This window comes from Desmodus rotundus, chromosome 1, assembly GCF_022682495.2.
Source record: "Desmodus rotundus isolate HL8 chromosome 1, HLdesRot8A.1, whole genome shotgun sequence".
NCBI classification, from domain to species: Eukaryota; Metazoa; Chordata; class Mammalia; order Chiroptera; family Phyllostomidae; genus Desmodus; species Desmodus rotundus.
In genome coordinates this window covers 193,521,819-193,539,430 of record NC_071387.1, presented here as the reverse complement: position 1 = coordinate 193,539,430, position 17,612 = coordinate 193,521,819, and the positions used below count along the sequence as shown (strand labels likewise).

The 17,612-nt window shown below is 35.9% G+C and overlaps 1 protein-coding gene across 1 annotated transcript in view; it reads left to right on the top strand.

The window, feature by feature from the left end:
- Positions 1–16,828, top strand: part of CDH10 (cadherin 10) — a 134,624-nt gene extending 117,796 nt beyond the window's left edge. Inside the window, exons 8-12 of the mRNA XM_024578482.3 lie at positions 2,589–2,725; positions 7,743–7,864; positions 10,581–10,689; positions 13,814–14,065; positions 15,858–16,828. Of these exons, the coding sequence (XP_024434250.2) occupies positions 2,589–2,725; positions 7,743–7,864; positions 10,581–10,689; positions 13,814–14,065; positions 15,858–16,345 (1,108 nt within the window). The 3' untranslated portion in view covers positions 16,346–16,828. The remainder of the gene's footprint in view (positions 1–2,588; positions 2,726–7,742; positions 7,865–10,580; positions 10,690–13,813; positions 14,066–15,857) is intronic.
- Positions 16,829–17,612: the final 784 nt, after the last annotated feature.

The following is a 17,612-nucleotide window of genomic DNA, read 5'->3' as shown; positions in this document are numbered from 1 at the left end:
CAACTAGAACAGGAACAGAATCAGAGAAATGGCTATGGATTTTTGAAACAAAAATATAATATTTAGCTCTGGCCAGTGTAGCTCACTTGGTTGAAGCATTGTCCCATAAACCTAAAGGTTACCGGTTCAGTTTGGTTGGGGCACACTCCTAGGTCATGGGTTTGGTCCCAGATGGGGTGCAGATGAGAGGCAACTAATCCATGTTTCTTTCACACATCGATGTTTCTCTCCCCCTCTCTTTCCCTCCTTTCCTCTCTCTCTAAAATCTATAAGCCTGTTCTTGGGTGAGGAATGAATATATATATAAAATGTTAATTAGGTTGAAAGTCTAAGGGCCAGCAGAAAAGAATCCATTTATCTATACCATATGCAATAAAATTAATAACTTCACTGATTGTTAGTGACAGTGTCCATACCGTGAAGGTTGATGTTTACTTGAATTTATGCTGAGGTGATTTAGAAAATTCAAATAAACATTTCATAATGTTACTCTTGATAGACCATGGAGTTTAAAAATATTTTTAAAGAAATAAAGTATCTTTATTAATGCAATGTAATCATGGAATGATAGTATTGGCATGCTTTAAATTGTTATATACTATAAATCTTGATGCAGTAATCAAAGAGATGTACTTAAAATGTATTTTGGAAATTATTTTGAAAAGGAGGAAGAAAGTTAACCCACAATTTGCTAATAGGAATTTTAAAAATATAATTTGTCAAATTTGAACAGGAACCAGGGTCTTTGTATCTTTAAGATAATTTCACATAATTCTCTCAATTTTGTCATTATTCCTTTAAAAAAAACTATAAGAAATAATTAGCTCCATATATGCATAAGTTGATTTAGTGAACATAATGATGCATTATATTGATTTATGTATTGAAATTTCATGTCATATTTCTGTAGAAATAAGGAAGCCTATCATTTGCCAAAAGGCCAAATAATTCAGTCATTTCTCTTTCATTTAAATAATATTTGTGGATCACCACATCAGATACTAGAATGCTTCTCAAGGAGTTCTCAGTCTTTTAAGGAAGATGATTCAGTATGAGAAATAATATTCATTGAGTGCCTACTAGACTCCACATAAGATGCTTGGGGTTCCCATGTTTCATTTCATGTAAGAGATGTGAGATGAAATGCACTCCTATTGCAGTGTGGTAAATGATGGATGGTAAAGGTACTGATGAATGGTAAAAGGTGCTTTATGATAGAAGGGGCAAATAGATTATACTTCAGGTAATTATGGAACACTCCAAGGAGGAAATAAAATTTATGTTGAGTCTTTCAGAAGTAAACGCATTTTGTTAACTTGGCATTGAAGTTGTGAATTATTCCAAATGTAGAGATACAATGTTTCACTTCATTTCTGAATGTTAACATGTGTAGTTTGAATACAAAACTGATTTCATATTATGTTAATAGAAAGAACTAGAATTATTAAGAAGATTTATGAGTTACTGGTATATTCTATTTATAACTGATTTAAATAAATTTCTATTGATTTCTGTAAATATACAATTTTGGAATACTACAGGAGATTTTTATGGCACCTTTCAATTATTTTGTATTACTCACAAAACCCAATTTAAAAATAATATTTAATATGATTTTTCTTAAAATAAATGATAGCTGTGGCTTAGGGAAAGATATATTATAACTCAGTATTACTCCTGGTCTTGCCAACTTTGTCTTCTTTGTTTTTTAATATTGAAAATTAAATATAACGAGGATTATGCTTGCTAACTGAAGAACAATGAAACATTTGTAATCCACTATGTTTGTGAACTGGCAGTGACCAGTGATGGGTATAGCTATTTTCAGCCTTGGCTGACACACCCACAAGTAACGGCGTTTATCTGAAGTACATCAACCTAGCTGATAAAGCCGGTGTTTCACTCTAGAATGATATCTGACACAGTGCCTTTCATCAATTTGCAGAATATGTTTTTTAATACATATACTAGGACTTTATTTGATACGAATGTATAAAAACCTTCTATCCCAAGCTTTTCTATTTTTAAAATTTCTCTGGTTAAAATGTGTGCATTTTACAGTGACACATTTGGTTAAGAAACTGAAGCTGCATAGCTCTCATACCATGAAGCTGGCAAATACCATCATGAATTGCTGACCTTCTCCTCCAAGGAAACTAATGTTGTCTATGATTTTCTAACTAAGAAAAAGATTTTGCTTCTGGGAATGATCTGTTGCATTAGATCTTATAGTTCCTCAAGAGAATTTACAGTTACTAGGTGGTCAGTTGATAATGTAATCACATGTAATACCAACTGTTTTGTTGAAAAAATACATCAAAATCAGTTGAATATGGAAATAGATAATGATGATAACAAGATTTAGAAGACTAGAATTTGAGTGCAGAACAAATTGCCACCTCAAGCCTCGGGAAGAACTCTGTGTGTGCGTGTGATAAACTGATAACATTGTCCGCATTCTAGATACTACAATGTACATTCCTGAAATTGTTATACATCTGTAGACATGTATCTTTGCACTTTATGACTTTTATCATACACACCATCAGTAACCCTGCCATGCACTTTTCTTGACTTTCTCTGCTCAGGTTTTCCTTGGATCGCCATACTGACCTTGACAGGATCTTTAATATACACTCTGGAAATGGATCCCTTTATATATCAAAGCCACTTGACCGTGAACTCTCTCAATGGCACAATCTGACTGTCATAGCTGCTGAAATTAGTAAGATGAATTTTATGTGTATATTTAACATATTTTTATTTTTATTTTATATTAAAATAATTTCTTTTTATTGAACACATGATTTATATTTTAATCTGAGTTTTAAAACAGCTTTTCAATACCTAAATTTTTCAATAGTTTTTATATACACTGAGTGATATCTGTAAGTCTAGATAAATCTACATTTTATAACAACTAATTAAAATCTGTAATTGGGAGCTAAAAATAGGCTCTATTAAGAAAAGAATATGTATTAGATTTGTTTCTTGGACACTAAGAATTAGAATCTGTGCTGGATGCTGGGTGTATATCATTTAGTTTTAACAAAACACATGCAGGCAGACACCTTTACTTTCATTTTACAAATAAGGAAACCACAGTAATTGTAATGATTGTAACAACCACTCTGTGCCAGGTATTAGGCTAAGAATTTAAATTTAATTTTCTCTTAGTAATATTTTTATTGACCTTATTGGACAGAAAAGCAAATAAGGTTCTAAAGGTTTTAGTAACTCACCCAAAATCACAATGCCAGAAGTAGTAAAACGGGGATTTGAAATTAGTCATTTTGTTTCCAGATCAAATACTTAATTCTCTACCTCATTTACAGAATTTCATCCAACCAATAGTGGGCAAAACCAAGATTTGAAGCCACATCTGTCTCTAAGAGAAAAAGTTCTTTTCTGTACACAGGACTGGTTACATATTTGGGGAGCCCAAGATAAATTGAAAGTATCAGGCTTCTTATTAAAAATGGTTAAGATATTTAACATGCAATAGCAGAGAAATTGAACAGTAGTGCAAGGTCCTGTACAATTAATTGTGCATTGACCCTGTCTATACATGCAAACCTGTTCATGGCTTCTGATGCCTGTACTATGATGGACATGGAGTAGAGCAACTCTCTAACTTCTTAAAAAACCATTAATTGGGGGCTGAACCATTGTGGAAAACTAAGCCTACAGCTACCAGATCTGACTACTGAGCTGAATCCACAAACATGTATTAAAGCCGTGTTTGAAGCATCCATTCCAGGATTTGGAAGGCCACCAAGAGTCTCGGAAGTATGGAAGTAGGCTGAACAGACCATCAACAATAAAATCAAAGCTTCAAGATAAAGTAAAAGATTCAGCTTCCTCCTTCAAACTGGCTTAGAAATAAGGATTAATGTGACAATCCAAGTGATCCAGTGTTTCTATAGTGAGATGTAAACGGGAGTGACTTTTAAAAGTCAACAGATGATTTTTTGAGTTTTTCTTTTAAAGAAAGCTTTTATTTCTGTATAGGCCTCCATATCACCACAGGTAGAAAGTGCCTGACAGGATCCAACCTGATTATTCCAGAACCATGATTGCTGGTTTGTGCTTCTGTTGATTCAAGATCCTTATTCAAGCCAGTGAGCTACAAATTGCATTTTCCATTTCAGATACTTTGAGAAATTTAACTTCTAAAGCTAGTTGAAGTAATTATGGTTCTGTAAAAAGCGAAGCCAATTATGTTCTTCTTTTTTAAAAACTAAACCTATTTCTTGCCCTTAAATGAATCAGCCTATGGGGTGCCGCTGGGAATGTCTACCTGTCAAATGACAGCCATCGGGGCCCACTATGCTGCACCAGGCGTTCAAGGGAATGAGGGAGAGAGGGGAACAGCATACAGGAAATTGTCCTCACTAGATTTTAAACACTGGGTCGACGGGAAACATGTCTACAGCAAGCCCTAAGCAGGGCAGATTGACAGCGTGTTTCCAGGCCCTGCCTCTAACAGTTTAATTCATATTCCACTGCAGTACGTCACAGCATCAGGCAAGTCCTACTGCAGTAATTATTCAGTGCAGTGTACTCTGAATAACTGCTCTCTTTCTTCTCTAAAAAGGCATTCTAAATGCCATGTGAAGAATAAAAGAAATCTAACTTTAAGGTCACAGTCAGGGACTGTTGGACACATCATTGTGGAGATCTCCGAGTTCCTCCCCCACATCTGAAAACTTAAGGATAATCATTGCAGTACCTTCTGAGGACAGTCGAGCAGTGTATGCTTAAAGACTGATTCTGTATCTATACCTAGTTCCTTATTAGTGGAAATTCGTGACCTAAGCAAGTAGAAAAGATAGCATCTTTCTAAAGCCTGAAATTCCTAGATAATGGTTTAATGTCTTCTTCTGGGAGGTATGGTAAAGCCTGTGGAGGCATAGGCACAAATTCACCTTTGGACATAATGTTAAGATTCTTTACTGCTGATACTTTCTTGCTACAACAGACTTTGCCTTGATGACTCTGAGAGAGACTCAGGTAGGTGGTAAATGCGTGCCAGCTACTCTTCAGTGTGATGCTTTCTTGAAATGCTTTATAGTTTTATTTATACATTGGCTGCAGTGCCTGCTAGTAAAAAGATCAGTGCAGGCACTATTTTTTGAATAGGTGACTCCAGGGTTGATGCCGTACAAAAGTATATTTATCCCTGTGGGCTTAGCTTTTTCATTTGAAGAACCTTGGGTTATTTGTAAGGAGGCTGGAGAATCCCTATATACTATTGTTAGAGAAGGGACTGACATTGCAGTTTTTTAGATATGAGACTTTTCTCTCTCTCTTGATTCTGTGGCATAGTTAGAAAGTGAATTGCTACCCACAGAAGAGTTATTTTATTGTCAAGAATTTGTATTGAAAGAAAACATGTTGCTTAAACGTAAGTAGGTTAAAGAGCCCATTCTAGAAAATAAAGGAGAATCATACCACCCTACTCTTCTCCAAGTAACTGTAGATAGTTGAGTGTTCGGGTGCAGTTGAACACTGTGCCTCTGGGGTGAACAGTGGGTCTAGAAGTAGGAGAGGCCTGAGCACTGCGAAGAGCATTTTCTCCTCTCTGCGCTTTTCCCCGTGTGCCCCTCTTCAGACCGACAAGGACAGGAGGAAAGTCAGTGGACAGGTGTTGATCGTGCGGATGCTTTGGGTGAGGAAAGAACATAAGCTCTTAAGTAATGTAAGGAAATGAAAAGGCTATGAGCGTGATAATGAAGATAACCTTAATAAGAAAAGTTAACACCTATTGGGTACTTCCCAAAAAGTTGATACTTTGATCAGAAGTTTTCATCCATTAACTCATCCACTCTTTCAAATAACTCCGAGAAATTTTATTTTGATTCCTGTTGTGTAAACTGAAGCATTGGGGAGGTGGAGTAAATTGAGCAAAGACTTATAGTGAATGAGCGGTGTGCCTGGATATATAAGTAGCTCTCTGTTTGACTCCGGGGTCTCAGCTCTTTAACCACCTGACACGTTAAGAAGTGAACTATATGCAGCAATAGATTAGCAAGTAGGAAATCAGAACCTGAGAACTGAATACATGTGGGTTAAGAAGACTGAGGAAGAACTGAAGAGGACAGACTTTAGAAAGTTTCTCTTGAAAAGAGGAAGGAAAAGTAAATAGACTTCCAAATGGATTTAGAATTCTGCCTGCTTGCCTTCATACTACTTCAACCTTAAAAATTTCTCTGCTGCATAATTGGTTCCTAGACAATATTTTTAAAAAGTCCTGATGTCTTTATTTTTGTAACATAATTACATGGAGAGAAAGTAGAAGAAATAAATTCTTTTTGAACTGTGACATACTCTCTTTTTGCACATGAGGTTTTTACCCTGGTATCTAAAAATTATTTGGATAAAATTAGATAATTTTTTAAAGATTGTATTCATTTATTTTCTAGAGAGGTAGGGGTGAGGGAGAAAGACAGGGAGAGAAACATCAATGTGCTGTTGCTTCTCGTGCACCCCCAACTGGGGACCTGGTCCACAACCCAGAAATGTGCCCTGACTGGGAATGGAACCTGTGGTCCTTTGGTTTGCAGGCTGGCACTCAGTCCACTGAGCCACACCAGCCAGGGCAGAAAGTTAGACAACTTTAACAAGGGTAAATGCTATTACTCCTCACTTGTGTTCATGGAGACCATTAAATAAGATTGCTTCTGTCCCTCAGGTCACGTGCTCTTTGCATTCTGTTTTGCTTTAGCGAATTATCTCCCTTCTCCTTTTATATTGATCTTCAGTCTGAGGTCACCAAAGTTCGCACAGAAGTTGAATCTATCCAAAGACTGAGATTTTGATATCACAAAGGATGATGAATATAACTTGAATTTAAAATGTGGAAGTACTCTCAGATATCTGTACAAGCGCCCAGAAAAATCCATAGTGGAGATGATGTAATTATGATTGATACTAGGTTGTTAGCCAAGGCTAAGCTACATAGACATTTTTTTTTTTAAATTCCATGTACCAGTGGAAACAATTTTCAAATGCATCTTTTTATGTGAAAAGTTTGATGCTCTTGTTTTTAGCATTTGTAGCAAAATATCATAGTTATTATATTTAGGTTACTGGAGAGCTAATTTTGTTATACAGAATTTTGCCTGGATTATTGAAATAGTACTAGCAACAATTATATTAATGAAATATATTTCATTGTAAATTGCTATCTAATTTATAAAATTAGTAGCCATATATTAAAATTTCCAAGAGGAGAGTTGAGAGTAGCCGCTGGAATGCATTTCAGTGATAAAAGTAGTCAGAGGGTAGGTGGTAATATAAATATAAGAACTACTACTTGGGAGCTAATGACCTTGGGCAAGTTACTAATTTACTAAAAACTGCTTCTTCATCCAATAAAATCAGGAAAGACTACGTAATGCAATGATGTATAAGAAAGCTTTATTAAATATTTGTTTTTGTGATACACACACACACACATATTTGAACAGTAAGGGCACAAATATAATATGAACTCAATTACACTGGATTGTGCTTTTAAAAGTATTATCCAAAATAATAACAGTACCCTTGAGCCCAATGACTGAATTCGTGACTACTTCATTGGGCTCCTAGTAATTGTCTTTATTGCATCTGCTCATTATGTGAGTGGGATTGCCGTGATGCTCATTTGTGTGCGAGCACTTGATATCCGCAGTCGCTTATATAAAGTAAATCTGGTGCAAACTGTGTCTCCCTAAATTTTCCTTTCCCTTTTCTAGACAATCCCAAAGAGATGACTCGTGTGGCTGTTTTTGTGAGAATTTTGGATGTGAATGACAATGCCCCACAATTTGCTGTGTTCTATGACACTTTTGTATGTGAAAATGCCAGACCAGGACAGGTGAGTACTCCTAAGATTTCAAAGCACAGGGAGATTTTGACAGCATGGTTAAATATTTTCTTTTCCTAATCTTGAGAGGAATGAGAAAATAAAGATAAAAACACTCATATGAAGTCCCAGTAATATAACTAAAAGCAAACAAGCACATGCTGATGTTTTTAAGGTTGAAGATGTTATACATAATGGTACAACAAATTTCACATGTTTTGTAAATTTCCAATGTATATAAGAGTTTATGTTGCCACAAATATTAAAGTGTAAGAATAACTGTAATTTTTAAATTTCAAAAAGAAAAACAAATAAACAAACAACAAAAAAAGGAAAACCGTCAGCTGTGCCATTAGGTAGAGATTGATAACTGATGGATGGAAAATAAAAGTTAGGAAAGACACAGACAAATATGTGGGATCAACAGAGCAGTCTGTTAGTGTTTCACTGTATGCGCACACGGTTCGGAAGTGGGGCTGCAGAATTTGCTCCTCACGTCTATACTTGCATTTCATCATTACAGCAACACATAAAATGCATAATGACTTAGTTTTCATCCTTTAAAACATTCTTCCTCTATCAGCTTTGTTTATAACTCTTTAAGCCTTTTCCTCAGTGGACTCATTTTGTTGTTTGAAAAGCTCCAGCGTATATAAGAAATGCTCTTAATTAGTTTGAGTGCTATCTTCACAGAAGGAAGCTGCATCTTATAAATAATAATTGGAAATCAAATTTGATTTACTAAAGAAAGAGAAGCCATCATAAAACTGTATGGTGTTTTGACATCATGTGATGCTCTTTATAAACATCAATGTCATTGTTACATTTTTATGTAAATTGCATTGTGGAATAACTTCAGATTCTTCTGCAGATTGTAACAGGAATTCAATAGCCTGTCTATTATTTGAAATGGTAAAATTGTTGCAGTAGGATTCTTTTTTATTTGAAAATATTACAGAAATGTTTAATTTGGAATATTTAAGTGACTTAGCTACTTACAACCTACTTTTTAATAAAACAGTGTGGGCACTGAAAATGCCATTCCAAATAGTCCTCTGCTTGCCAGGCTCAGCATGATACAAGTTGAAGCTTCTTCTTAAAAAAAGATAAAATACCCACTTGGCAACTGCCACATTCACTGCTTTTTCTATGGTTATTTTATCTGATTTTCAAGAGATATCTTTTTCAGAGCATTGGGGTCATTATAAATACTGATTTCCAAATGTATTCAAAATATACAAAATAAGGGATTGTGCTTATTTTCCCTTATGCTTTTTCTTTTTTTAAATTCACTTTTTAAACTTTACCTGGCTCAGTAAGTTTATATTTTTGGAACTTTAAACACAAGTTGACATATTGAAGGAAAATATCATCAAATAAAAGATGATTTAATAAAAAGGTAGTTAGCCTATTTTGACAAACATGATAGGAAAAACACGATTAATAAATGTTGTCTAATTTGGCTGCATATGCGATAGTCTCTCATGGCAGTTGTTTTTAATAAGAGCAGTTTGTTCAATGTCGTGTTGGCCTCGTAGGCGGAAACAGGATTGCTTGAACAAACTGGTATGTACCCGGTGATGGAATTCTAGGTTCTGACTTCCTAGCAGAAAAACTCAACTCGAAATTCATTTGTTAACTCCATCTTCCCTCCTCCAAGGGAGTAAGAGCTTTTTTAGGGCTTCTGTGTGTGCTTTAGTTGTTTGTAGAGTAGTTCCATCCACCCAATGCTCCTCTGAACCAAGTACTCTTTAAGAGTAGCATTTAGAACAACAGCAGGGGAAAGAATTCCATTCAGATGGTGTGGGGACAAAATGAAAAGACAGAAGTAAAGCTAATTGCCACCCTCAACTCCTTTCTTGCCAAAGGGTAGAACGCTTCCCCCTGGGAAAAGATACAACTTACAATTGATGTAGCATTAACCTTCCTCTCTGGTTTCAAAACTAAGGCACTTGACTCTCCATTTTTTCCTTCTCAGGGAGAAGGTAGGGGAGCTTGGAAAAGGGGAGAAGGGAGGACCTGAGCTTTTTCTGTTCATTTTTTTCCATTTTCCCTCACACATGCTCCACTCTTTCAATCAATAAAATATATTTCAACAATATTTAATCTCTGTGGGAAGGAAATAGTATTTCCTTCTCGCCGATTTCCCCGGGTCTTGCCCAGGAAAGAGTGCTGCTTCCATGTACATACACAGTACCATCCACAGTATCCACACTCCAGTCCCGCTTCCAACACAATACATCTTGTACATGTTTTCTTTAAAACGGTGTTTAATTTCTTCCCTAACAACCGGAAAGTGTCTCTTTACCAGGATAAAAGGAATGTTTTCATCAACAGAAACTATCAGTCTTCTTATATTGAAACTTAGTGACCAGTTTTCTAACTTCAAGCATCTTAAAATCCACTCATCATCCTATATGACATTGTACAGTAGCTGGACCACTAAAACACCCTTCAAGTTGATTTAAGGTTACTCTTGAATAGCCCAGCAAAAATATGAACAAATTATATAACTGCTAGGGAGATAAAATCTAAGGATAGAGACTTCGTTAAAATCAAAGTAACAATAAAAAGGGTTGAATAATTCTAATAAAGATAAATGCATGAGGAAGAAAGTCAATTGCCTTTAAACATTTTTAGACAAAATTGGATGTCAAAAAATTACATATTATAAAGCAGATTATATCCATGGAAGCTTGATGAATATGTATTTTTCTCTTTTTTGCAGCTAATACAGACTATAAGTGCAGTAGACAAAGATGACCCCTTAGGTGGACAGAAATTTTTCTTCAGTTTAGCTGCTGTCAATCCAAACTTCACAGTACAGGACAACGAAGGTAAACTGTAGAACATGTTCATTATGCTTTATGGTGATATACAAGGCATTTCCCCCGAAGTAACAATTGCCATATACACAATGTATTAATTTATGATCTGTATTACAAGATTTTGCTTTTATCACATATTTAATGAGACACTATGGCAATTTCTTGATTGATAGTGTGGACTTTCTTAAATTTTAAAATAATAAAATATGTGAAGGAGTCTCTGTGTGGGTCCTAACTAAAAGATTGAATCTTGAAAACATTAGAAAGGCTGGAAATAATCAATTCCCTCAACAAGAAGCACAGGACACAAGAAGAGGAGTGAGAAGGAGAAGCTTGTGATGAGATTAAGCACTAAAGATTGCAGGGGGTGGGTGGAGGTGGAAGGGGGTGGGTGGAGGTTGAAGAGGGCCTGAGGGGGATAAATGGTAATGGAAAAATACAATAAAAAATAAACCATTTTAAAGAAAATGTAGTTGTAAAGACAAGACACACTATTCTCCTGCATAATGCATGGATTTTCTGTCTCTGTAATCAAAAATACTAAAATTATATATTTTTTTGTATTTCTAAAAAAGGTCAAAATACATTTTAGAAGAAAAGGATATGCAAATAGTTACTATTTTTAAAAAGTTTAACAGCTTTTTCTTTGGCGAATATATGTGATAATTAGTCTAGTCTAAACAGAAGTATATAATTAGGGCTTTTCTTTCCTTCATAAATTTATGTTAAACTAATCACATCAGCTAATTTTTATTAAAGGGCATACTTGTTTTAGAGCATCTGTAGATGCAGTTATTCTTCAAATAAATCTAACTACACTGGCACATTTACAAGACCATCATAATAGTGCATTTATGCCGGCAGAGCCGGGTTTTTCCAGCATCTCTGGGTGGCTTTCAGAGTATCAGAATCTGGTTAAGGTAATGCACAGTTTTACATTGAGCTGACTAGTATTTGTGATACTTGATGCAGGGGAAGTGTTGTGCACATGTGTGCTAACTCTGACTTTTTTGCAATGTCTATGTTTTCCATCTCTCCAGACACCTAAAGTGCCTGCGATTGGAAAAATTAACATACAATTGGCATTTAGAATACAAAAGACCCAGTGACATCTGAATATCATAAAACACAACACCCATCATTTAAATGTGCTGACTCTGGCAACATAAAGATAGAACTCAGACTAGACATATTATAACTTTTTCTAATTGAATTTTAATTTCTTTTTTTGTTCCTGTAAAACTGAGCCCTGGGTCCTAACAAGTGCTTCTCAATTTTAGAAAGTAATAGAGACTTTAAATAGTATGATTTAAACACAGAGCATTTCACAGTTATTGGGAAAACAACTCAAGGTTAATCTTAATCTTTGACAAGTAGTGCCATTTTCCTATATTAAGAAAAGTTCATAACCCTCTGTTACTGAGATCCAGGGTTGAAGCCACATGAATATAAGCCTGAACATGTCACTACACAGAATACCACTAAAGTCTGATGGACTATTTGACTTAATCCTGCATAAATTACTACTTTTCTGTTATTGGGTGGATTTGCAAGAAATTCCAGTAACATGGACATTACCTTAATATTTCTCTTCTTGAGAAAATATCCTAGTATTTATTTATAGGTTGATCCTAAAAATCTTTAATTGTATGGTATCATTCTTTTAAAAAACAATAATTTCTTGCTTTTGTGATACCACATTTGGAGATTTTCATTCTTATGATTCCCTTAATTTCCATTACCTTTATGTCAAAGGCATTATTATATGATGATTTTCTGAATATTTACCAAATTATTTAAATAGAATAGTTAGTTGAGAGTAAAACCTTGTTTGGTTCTTCCATATATTAAAGCTTTTATATGCAAAATTAAGATTTAGAAACTTTTAAAAACTTAATGTATGAGATAGAAAATTCTAAAAATACCTACATGTATGTAAATTTTATTTTAGTATAGGTTTAAGAATAGAGCAATTGGAATCCTAATACTTCTTGAAAGATTAAGTCCGAATTGTAAAATTATCAGTATTTCATTTTATTTTAAAAATCTGCTTTTATATATCTGTTTTGCTAATGTACTTTCATAGTTTTTTTAGCTAACTGATGTAGTAGAATTTAACTTCTCACTAACAATTTAGAAAATGATTGTTTTATGTTGAACCACTGTACCTGCAAAAAAAAAATTTGTCTTTTTTTCCTGTCCTATTTGATTTAACCATTGGCTAACCTGCTCCCTTACCTATATGGGCATTTTAAACAGCCCTATGGAATTGACTAAGCTGGACTAAAAGCACTGGGCAAACGTAGTAGGAAATGATTCTCCAAGTATATATTGACCTTATTTTTTAATATGTATTGGTTATATAGGGCTAGAAGCTATCTTTTTTATTAAGCCCCTTGCCCCCACTCATGGATCCTGGGTGAGGTGTCAGGTAAAGAAATACAGTCAGCGTAGACTTGGTAGTGGGGTGCTGCACTTTATTAGGTCCCTGCTTTTTCCTGCACGTCTGTCAGACACTCCACATCGGTTGTCTTTGACTTTTACCCGTACTTTAAGTTATACATTATATTCAGTTTAATGGGTGGAAATCCAAGTTCAAACTATTAAGTAACTTGTTCACTGCTGTCCCTATATTGGAACTTGCGAAGTTTCTTGATTACATTATTGATTCTAAACTGCAACTTTACTGGAAATTTCCCCAATCATAACTTTCTGCATGAATATTGAATTAATGTGCTGTGTGTCGGTGCCTGCAGACACACACAGCACATTTGCAAATGAAACTGCTTACTGTAATTTTTTACTGGGTATGCATAATATTTGTTTCTGGAAACAATGTCCTATCATCTGTGTAGTCTTGACAAATGACTCACATACCAAAATCTACCGTTTTGAAAACATCTGTGAATTAGTTGAAAATCTAATGTATAAGCAATCATAGTATTAGATTCCTCAAGCTATCTGATTTCTCTTATTTATGTTTTAACTGCATTGTGTGCATTTCATACGAAAATCGATGTTAGTTCTATACTTTGCATAAACATCGCTTTATTTATATGTCAAAACCGTGGTGATCAGGATGAGACAAATTTGCTGGCCTAAGCCATGTGCCATGTTTAAATATTTATTTTAGATAACACTGCCAGAATTTTAACCAGAAAGAACGGATTCAACAGACATGAAATAAGTAGCTACCTGCTGCCCGTGGTGATATCCGACAACGATTACCCCATCCAGAGCAGCACGGGCACGCTGACCATCCGCGTGTGCGCCTGCGACGGCGAGGGCAACATGCAGTCCTGCAGCGCCGAGGCCCTGCTCCTCCCCGCCGGCCTCAGCACCGGGGCCCTGATCGCCATTCTCCTCTGCATCATTATTCTGCTGGGTAGGGGACTTCAGAGAAAGTGTGATTGTCTCTTAGGTTGCTTACGTTAGTGTCCGTATCAATAAGAAATGTTGCTGTTAAAATACTTTCCCCTAAATAAACACCAACATTTGAGATAGATGTAAGTTAACAATGGAATGTTGTTCATATTAAAATATTTTATCTGATCAGACGTATTACCTTCCTTTTTTAAGGTAATAAATGAAACTGACAATAAAATAATGAAACTGCAATAATGTAGAGATATTCAAAAAACATGATCTAACATTACGCCGTTTCTGGGTGTATGAACCAGGGTAAGGCACTGTATGTATATATATTTTTGTCAGTAAATCTAAAGTTTATTTACACATTTTTTCATGGCTGGATGGAGGCTTCACTATCTTACCTTTTCACTGAAATAACATTTAAATAGCCCTTTTTAGCTGGTACACTTGTCCCTAAAACAGTGATACTGGATTTTAGAATCTAGAGCAAATTGCCTTTTAACTGCCTTTGAATTAAGAATCAGGGTGAATTTACTCTGTAGTTGTATTATCATACAACTATGTGAGTATTCCTGTGACCCTAGTACAAAAAAAAAAAACAAACAAAAAACCCCCCACATCTGATGTTAAAGCATCCGATGTTTTAAGAAACAGTGAAATGAACTTGGATTTTGGAGCCAAAGACCCCCACGTGCAAATCTCGTCACACTGAGGACTTAGGCTCTACCCTGGGACTTTGGAAGGGACACATTCAGTTTATAACAATAATAAATCCCATAGTCTTTAAATGTTTGTTTGAAAGAGGCTAAATAAAGCACATGTTTCTTCATATATATATATATATATTTAGTAATTGAATTCACCTCTGTTTTTCCAAATCAACATTTTAAAACATCATGACTAAAATGAGGAAGGGAAACTAATGCAACCAGGTGGAATTTAATATTACTTTTCTCCTATCTTTTATTCAATTACCATTATTATAATTTAAATTATTAGTAGTACTGATACCTGGTCGTGGAATTGGGGAAATGCCTTGCAGTGACACACATTTCTGCTTGTGGAGCTGCACTTAAATGCATCCAGCCGAGGTTCATTCATGGTTTTTGTAGTTAATTCAGTGTATTTATTTGAATTCTCTCTTTGCCATCACGTGATCCAACAATTATGTTTTTATATCATGCATGATATATATTTCCATGGAAAACCTCATACATTTCTAAACCAGTAAATTCTAAGTGATTAGCCTTTTCTTCCTAGTACTTAAGGCTTTCTTTAAACAATGTGAGGAAAAAATCTATGCAAACGCTTCAGTAAAGCTATTTAACAGAAACCAATACTCCATATCTTGGAAAGAAAGCTACTTTTTAAATGTTGTATAAGGATGTAAAAAATGTGGACATATTTATGTCCTTCTTAACTGTTCTATTTGAAGCAGAATTCAGTTTGTGTCATTTTTTAATAATATTTATGTCACTATTTAATGCAAAGTATAAATAATGCCTGTACAATCAGAAACTATCTTTAAACAGTTATTAGAAAAATAGAGAAGCAAGCCACTGAATTGAGAAATACCCCACTTCGCTTTAAAAGAAGTTAAACACCCTGCTCTTAAACCCTGCCCATCCTAGCTAAGTCCTCTAAGACCACCCCCCCATCCCCCGCCAAACTGATGGAAGTACCAAATTAATCTTAACTTCTAACCTGCCCTGGAACACCCGCCGCTCAAACTCCTCTGGAGCGCTTCCACTCGTTATCCCTGCGGTGTTGCAGCATCATCTCTAACGCATCTTTCTGTCTCCAAGTTATAGTGGTCCTGTTCGCAGCGCTGAAAAGACAGCGCAAAAAGGAGCCGCTGATCCTGTCCAAAGAGGACATCCGAGACAACATCGTGAGCTACAACGACGAGGGCGGCGGCGAGGAGGACACCCAGGCCTTCGACATCGGCACCCTGCGGAACCCCGCCGCCGTCGAGGAGAAGAAGCTGCGGCGAGACATTGTTCCGGAGACACTCTTTATCCCCCGCAGGACTCCCACGGCCGCGGATAACACAGACGTCCGCGATTTCATCCACGAGCGGCTGAAGGAGCACGACCTGGACCCCACGGCCCCGCCCTACGACTCGCTGGCCACCTACGCCTACGAGGGCACCGACTCGGTGGCTGAGTCGCTCAGCTCGCTGGACTCTGGCACGAGCGATGGCGACCAAAACTACGAGTACCTCCGGGAGTGGGGCCCTCGGTTCAACAAGCTGGCCGAGATGTACGGCGGCGACAGTGACAAAGACTCCTAACCTAGGACACCTGTTCTGGTTAAGTCAGAGCGAGCGACTGCGCCCACCCATCTCCTCTTCACAACACTCCACGTCCAGGAGAATGGCCCTGCCACTCAGCACAACTGCTTCCCCGTTTACTTTTAAATTTGCTCCTTAATGGCATTAATTCTTTCCTGTAGGAGGATGTCTCATGGGATATATACGACATTTTATTTAATCACTTCCAAGAGCCAAAGCTATGGAAATGCCGTGTTGTCCATTTTAGAAATAAAAGATAACTCCAGAAACACGAACAGGATAGTGCTCCCTTAAGCAACCTGGCAGACAAGCCGCTTCTGTTAGACACACGCCCTGCCCTTGCAAATGAAGCTTTTAAAAAAGGTAAAGACAAATTTTAAGGTATATCCTGTTCTGTACATTCAATTAAAAAAAAAATGTACATGTGGTGTTAGTAGGTGTGATATGCAACCTGGTATACAAAACGTTCGTGCAATTTCATTTCATCAAATTCTATCTGCTAATGTTTTATATTTATATTTTTGTATTTATTTTTAAAAAATAAACCAGTTTTTACAACTACCTTGCCTCTAGCTTTTTTTTCTCCCCCAAAGGAAGAAAAGTTTTGCCACAGACTACAGATCTTGGTACAGAATTACATGGAGTGCACAAAAGAACACAATGTCACTAAATTACTGTTGAGAACTCAAACCAAATTAATATGATTTAGGTAAAGATTATTTTTCCATTTAGTTTTGTTGTGCTGTGGTATGTGAACAATTCATCACCGTGAAGTGATAGTCATGTATGGACCACTTAAAACATTTCCATTTGGGCAAATTTAGAACATGGCCATCCTTATGCTAAATACCCCCAAACACCAGCAATGTTTGTTCAGTTTACTAAATTAATTTCTGAAAAAGTAAAACACGTTCTTATTTTTGTATGACACTTTTGCTATTGCAGTTTAGAGGCAATAGAGTTCAGACAGATCTCAGACTGAAATAATTTTTTAATGGACAATATACTTACCTCCCACCGTGACTGAAAATGCCTAGTAATGTGAGTAATAAGGCTGAATATTCCATTAGGATAGAGCATTGTAATCAGTTTTAAAAAATGCATTACATATTTATTTATTTTCAATAAAGTCTATTTTTCCTGTCAATGATTGTTTCAAACAATAAAAACAAAAACAAAACAACAACAACAACCCAAACTGGCATTTAATTATTCAGAGACCCTGAGGCCAGCAGCCACTCAATGATCTCTCCTTTCGCAAGCTCCA